This window comes from Sorghum bicolor, chromosome 5 (genome assembly GCF_000003195.3).
Source record: "Sorghum bicolor cultivar BTx623 chromosome 5, Sorghum_bicolor_NCBIv3, whole genome shotgun sequence".
NCBI classification, from domain to species: Eukaryota; Viridiplantae; Streptophyta; class Magnoliopsida; order Poales; family Poaceae; genus Sorghum; species Sorghum bicolor.
In genome coordinates this window covers 63950039-63956038 of record NC_012874.2, presented here as the reverse complement: position 1 = coordinate 63956038, position 6000 = coordinate 63950039, and the positions used below count along the sequence as shown (strand labels likewise).

Genomic DNA, 6000 nt, shown 5'->3' with positions numbered 1-6000 from the left:
CTCCGTGACCCTGCGAAATCCTATCAGTTTCCGCAACACCATTTCCAGCCCTACCACAAAGCCGCACCACCGCCGCCGCCGCGTTAAGCCATCCACCCTAACACCGCAGTCCCGCTGCCCCGGCCCTCATCCTCCCATCCTCGCCCAACCCCTACTGATGAGCCTTTTGCTCCCATGTCGACAAGCTTCTCCATAGTTTGCCGCCGATGCCGCACGAGCTCCCTTGACCGTAGCCTCTCCTATGTTGGGGCGGGTTGGGGGTGAATCGGTGGAAAGATACTGTCGCTTAGCATCCTGTGATCGTTCATCGCCAACTCCTGCAGTCCCATCGCGAACTACCGGAGAAAGAAGCGGCGACTCGGCAGGCGATGCTTTTGCTGTTGTCATCCCGCTACAGGTGCGACTCCTACAGATCCCCTCCCCATCTCCTCATTTGCATCATCTCCTTCTTCCCCTACCCCTTCTTGATTTGAATCGATGTCTCAAGTGTAGAGCTTCTCTTGGTCTGATGCGAGCTGTTCGATTGTCGATGTAGTTGTATCTGCATGGTGGGCAGGGATCGACACCGCAAAGTCCACGAACACGATCTGGCTACAAAATGTCGATTGGGGAGACGGACTCGCTGTTGCCGCTGAATCCACCGCTGGACTCCTATGCACAAGAACCACATGGAGCTGTTCCGTAATAAGGTCAGTAAGCCCACATCATTTACACGCCATCCTATCTACAAGTATGGTTGCCGTATTATTTCCATTTTAATAAGGTGAACCAACAAACGATTGTGCGGGTCAACAATGTATAATTTAATGATTTTAATTCAACACTAGGCGTCGTCTCAGAATGTGCAGCTATTCTCTAAATACCAGTAGTGACCATACAAACAAGCAAGCATATGCAGTCCAATTTGACATTCTGTACTAAAAATGAAATATTTTCTTTCTTGTTGGAACTTAAAATTAAAGGTGAGAACTTCTAAGTGGTCTTATGTTGAATATTGCTAATTCTTGCTGTCGTAAATGAAACTTATTGACATCACAAATTCACAAATACAATTTTAGAGTCCGAACATGAGAGAATGAAACGAGCTATGGTCTCTTGTGCATGAAAACTGCGCTAGATAATTCTTGAAAGCATGACATGGAAAAAGATAATTGGATGTCAAATAGATGAATACATGCACTAGAAACCATAGCTTGCCTTGCCGAATTGATTGCATGCTTGCATGCAGCTCCTTTTTTTTTGCTTCCGCACACCCTGTCATTATATTCACCTAGCAAATAGTTGATCTTTTTTAGTGTTTTATCTTTTCATACCTCACTAATTTATGGCTATGCTAAAAGCTTCAGACCTAAGGATCACATGTAAGGGTGTAGAACAGTAGAATAATATATCTGTTATTTAACTTTTGTTGCAAGTTCCTTTCATCTATAAATCATGAAAATTTTCAGTATCCTATTCTTGTTAGTAGAGTGTAGAAGTTGCAGCCTTAGATGAGTATTTCTGTGAGAGGTAAAAACAGAATTGTGTTTTCAATGTAGCATTTTTGTAGGCTGCATGAGCTGTCCATAGTTGTTAAAATTTATACACTATACTTGTTGTTGTGATATGATGTAGTACTTGCTATTGTAATAAAATTTATACACTATATTCCTAGTCACAACATTTTTGGAGGTGAGCAAGGTGCTGAAGAAGGCGTAGGCCACAGGGAAGAAGGTGGAGCTGTGGCCATGCTTAGTCAATTCATTGACTTTGCAACATCCATGTTTCTTTTGTTTTTTTACATGGCCTTTCAATATACAGGTATTTTTCAGTGTTATAAGTAATTCCAATTAGACTGACTAAACTGCAACTAGAGATGTCAAACTAAGGATTATTTCTTGTTGTTTCTCAGGATGCCCTTTTACATTAGATTTATTTAAATGTAGCAGTTGATGCTTGTTGGGGACCATGGGATAAATGACTACAGCATATGGTCAAATCTTGATTAGATTTCTGCATAGGTGTTTACCAAAGTATGAAGGTCAAATTCACTGATGCTTGTTAGCTGTTTTGATTTTTATCAGCTAACTTCAAATCACAAACCATTCAAATTTACATATTGTTGCTAAACTGGAGAATGCAATGATTTGGATCACATAGTTCTGCATTTGCTTGTAGTCTAATTTAAGCTTCATATTCAAATCAGCACACTGAAATTTTGCCTGAAAAAGATAATATTTAACTCGCTACTAGATAGAAGAAGATTTACATTCAGAAAGGCACACAGAAAAACATAATAGTACAATTAAATCATGATCCATTACCAGTGTTACATCATGCTCAATGAATCAGGTTTTGGTAATAGTACAACATAGTTCAAACTTAAATTTTTATGAGATTATTTTGGTCCCATTGCATGACCCTAGTGGCTAAAATTATGCTAATTCTTTTTTTTTGGCATAGTCACTTATTGTAGAATGATGAGAAGTCACTCACAGTTACAGACCGAGTTGCTGAATTTTAGTTTTGCATGGCTAACAGGTGGTGTTGGCTGATCTTTGCCTTATGCTTTTGCTTGTGACTTGTGATATAAATTTGTTACAATCTTGCTGTGATGACCTGACATGTGAGTGTGGCTGAGTGTCAGAAACTAAGAACTCAATTGAGAACTTTACACCTTGACATCAATAGAAACTGACAACTCAACTGAGTCTATCAATCCTGCTCCATCCTCCTCTACAGAAATCAATATGTGCTTTGTTCTCCAAAAGTAAATAATGTGTGCTCTTGTAAATAACAGAGTTAAATGTTTCAGATTGCTTTGTCTGCTAGTGCCAGACTGCTAGATGATGCATTTGTTAAATCACTTTATTCATGTTAGGTGTGTGTCGGTGTGTATTATTGTATTAGGCACTTAGGCTGTTAGCTCTAGCACTTAGATTATTAATTCTGAAAGTCTGAAATATGAATATAGCAAGTACACAGTTATATGCTTCTTGTCACCTATTTTTCATGTCCCCATTTAGAATTGGAGAGATTGATGGATAGTAAAAGTATGTGGTTGCAACTGCATATTTAATTTTATACTGACTTACTGAGTACTAAGAACTGAGGTCTGACATAACTTTAGGCCTTGTTTAGTTCGCAAAAATTTTTAAGATTCCCTGTCACATCGAATCTTTGGTTGCATGCATGGAGCATTAAATATAGACAAAAATAAAAACTAACTGCACAGTTTACCTGTAATTTGTGAGATGAATCTTTTGAGCCTAGTTACTCCGTGATTGGATAATGTTTGTCAAATTAAAACGAAATGCTACAGTAGCCAAAAACAAAAATTTTTGCGAACTAAACAAGGCCTTAGTTTGTTATTTAGCAAAATAAAAATGGATCATCATTATTGGACAATGGATCTAGTCATCTAGTGGCTATGTATAACAGGTGTGGTTTGGTGGCAGCCTAATATGAATCTTTGTGGCCTAATCGGGTTTTGTTCAGACCATGTAGGACGATAATTTCTACTGAAAGCTAATTTTATTTTTTTATTTATTTATTTTGATATTTTTTGTTGTAGGTATTGTTATTGGAGCGGCTTCTGCTTCTAGACCCTCTTCCTGCCTTTGCCAGGTGACCAGCTGCAGGCAAGAGTTCCACCACCGGTGTGTCCTTGAGTGGTGAGGGCTTGATCTGCAATTGCTTCTTGTTGTTCTTTGGGTTTGTTTTTCATCTTGGTGTTGCTAGGATCAGTCAAAGTGGGTATTCTGTTGCTGTGTAGCTTCATTGGTAATCTCAATCAGTGCAGAATGTGCTGCTAATCTGAATCTCTACCCCCCACACACACTGAATATAATTTGGATGAGTCACAAGCTCTGCTCTGAATTAACATTTGGTTGTTAGTAGCCATAGATTCATCTCTGAGTTATACGCCGATCTGTGATCCTTCCAAAACCATAGCATCACCTAAAATGATCCTTTTCATCTAGCAATGTTCTGTCTTTGTACTCCTTGTCATGTTGCACTTAAAAATTAAAAATCACAATATCAGTAAATGTATGGTGTCAATAGATTTTATACGTGCTCGTCTTTTGATATCATTTATCAGTTTATGTACATGTGGTATTTGTATCTATAATTTAAGGTTTAAATTTCACAATTCATTTCAGTACACATGATCTAGTTTTCTTGTGTTGCTTTTGCTTCTTCCCCTCCAATAAAGTCATTCTCAGTCAATGGGTTCATTCTCCCCTTCTCCAAAGATAAGTCATGGATAATTTTACTATGATTGACTTTGCAAATTTGCAAACCTATTAGTCTTTAATTTATGATTTCAAATTGCTTACTTCACTGAGTCCATTTGTTACTGCCAAAATATTATATTGCAATTTTAGTTTTTTTGTGAGGATATTGATAATTTTTTGTTTAACTAATGCATATACCAATGTCAACGATACTTTTTAGGAGGAAGCTGGAGGTTAAGTGGAGCACACGAGTGATATGATGGTCAACATCGAGCCAACCTTCTTTGCACTGCTAGACATGGCTTATTAGATTTTGATATGAAGTGTGTTTGATACCTTATGTGTGAGTTGTGCGTGTGTCTAAGCCAAATATGAGATGATTTGTACATAGCATATTTTGCATTAATGTTTGTCTAAATGCTTTATTGACCATATATTATTGTTCTAAAAGTTTATGTATATTTTTTTCATGGTTGCAATATGGAATATCGGCATAAACATTTGGTATTACAATATATGCTATAGCAACAAACAAACAGTGTACCAATGAAATAGTGGGTGCAGCAATAGTCTCCAAACTCTAGCAACACAATACTAAGCGTGGCAAAAGAGGGTCCAAGTATCGCAAGCAAATATTAATTGTGGCAATAGAGAGAATCTCTAGCAACCAAATATTTATCGTGGCAACAAAGGGTTCCACCTATAGCAACCATAGTGATAATGTGGCAATAGAGAGGTCACCTGTAGCAACCAAATATTTGTCATGGCAATAGGAGGGTTCTACCTATAGCAACCACATAGATAGTGTGGTAATAGATGGTCCAGCTATTGCAATGCTATTGATGCGTAGAAATAAGTACTATTGCAACACCCCCTGTAGTTGCTAGTGCACCTATTGCTACTCTTCAGTTATGTGGCAACAAGTATCTCTAGCAATGGCAGGTATGTTGCAATAGTTATGCTTGCAACACCCAGCGTGGTTGCTTATACTATGGGTTGCAACACTAGATAGTGTTGCAACAACACTCCCTAGTATTGCAATAGGGGAAAACTATTGCAACACCAAAATTAGTCGTGGTGCAAACTTTAGACCACGGTTACTATGGCAACGCCTACCAACGATTTTTTTTGTGTTGCAATTTTATGTATTGCAACCATTCTTGGCATATTACAACACTTTTAGGCCGTTGCATCAGGGGTGAAACCTTGTAGTGATCAAACAGGCAATACTCAGCCAAATCAGCGTATAGCCTGCAATTTAAGGGCATGCGTGTATGCGTGTGTTTATATAATCGCATGTGATTACTAGCTAGTAAACACAGGTGTATCTTTTAATTTTTTTTCTTTCACTTCTCTGTTGTAGTGTATCTTTTCAGATGATTCTGCTTGATCTGTTTTGCTTGTCTTTGTACACATAAAACAAATGGCAAACGCACCTGCAATTATTGTCTAGCTGCCCTTCGATCTGCTCAGTACATGTATATTTAGTTTTTGCAAAGCGTACGTTTATTTAATTGTGATATTCAGATATATGTCTGATCCATTCACACAACTGTTAATTTCACAGCTCAAGCACAGCTTCTCGTATAATTAAAAAAGGCATTAAGGGCTTGTTTAGTTTCACCCAAAAATCTAAAAACTTTCTCCAGCACATCGAATCTATCGATGCATGCATGGAGCATAAATATAGATGAAAATAAAAATTAATTGTACAATTTGGCTGTAATTTGCGAGACAAATCTTTTAATCCTAATTAATCTACGATTGGATAATAATTATCAAA

At 37.8% G+C, this 6000-nt stretch overlaps 1 protein-coding gene across 6 annotated transcripts; it reads left to right on the top strand.

Annotated features, from left to right (window-relative positions):
- On the top strand, nucleotides 1-4685 carry LOC110435437. 6 transcript variants are annotated; one of them, XR_002453109.1, is made up of 5 exons: nucleotides 3-397; nucleotides 557-689; nucleotides 1655-1800; nucleotides 3554-3653; nucleotides 4438-4685. XR_002453109.1 is itself a non-coding variant. In XM_021460972.1 (5 exons), exons 1-5 carry the CDS (start codon nucleotides 242-244, stop codon nucleotides 4475-4477), a joined length of 639 nt encoding a protein of 212 aa, XP_021316647.1. In that variant the 5' UTR covers nucleotides 4-241; the 3' UTR covers nucleotides 4478-4685. The 6 variants fall into 6 exon arrangements, 2 of the variants coding, with proteins under 2 accessions (XP_021316648.1, XP_021316647.1); XM_021460972.1 differs by having other exon boundaries at nucleotides 4-397; nucleotides 493-689; XR_002453106.1 differs by having other exon boundaries at nucleotides 8-397; nucleotides 536-689.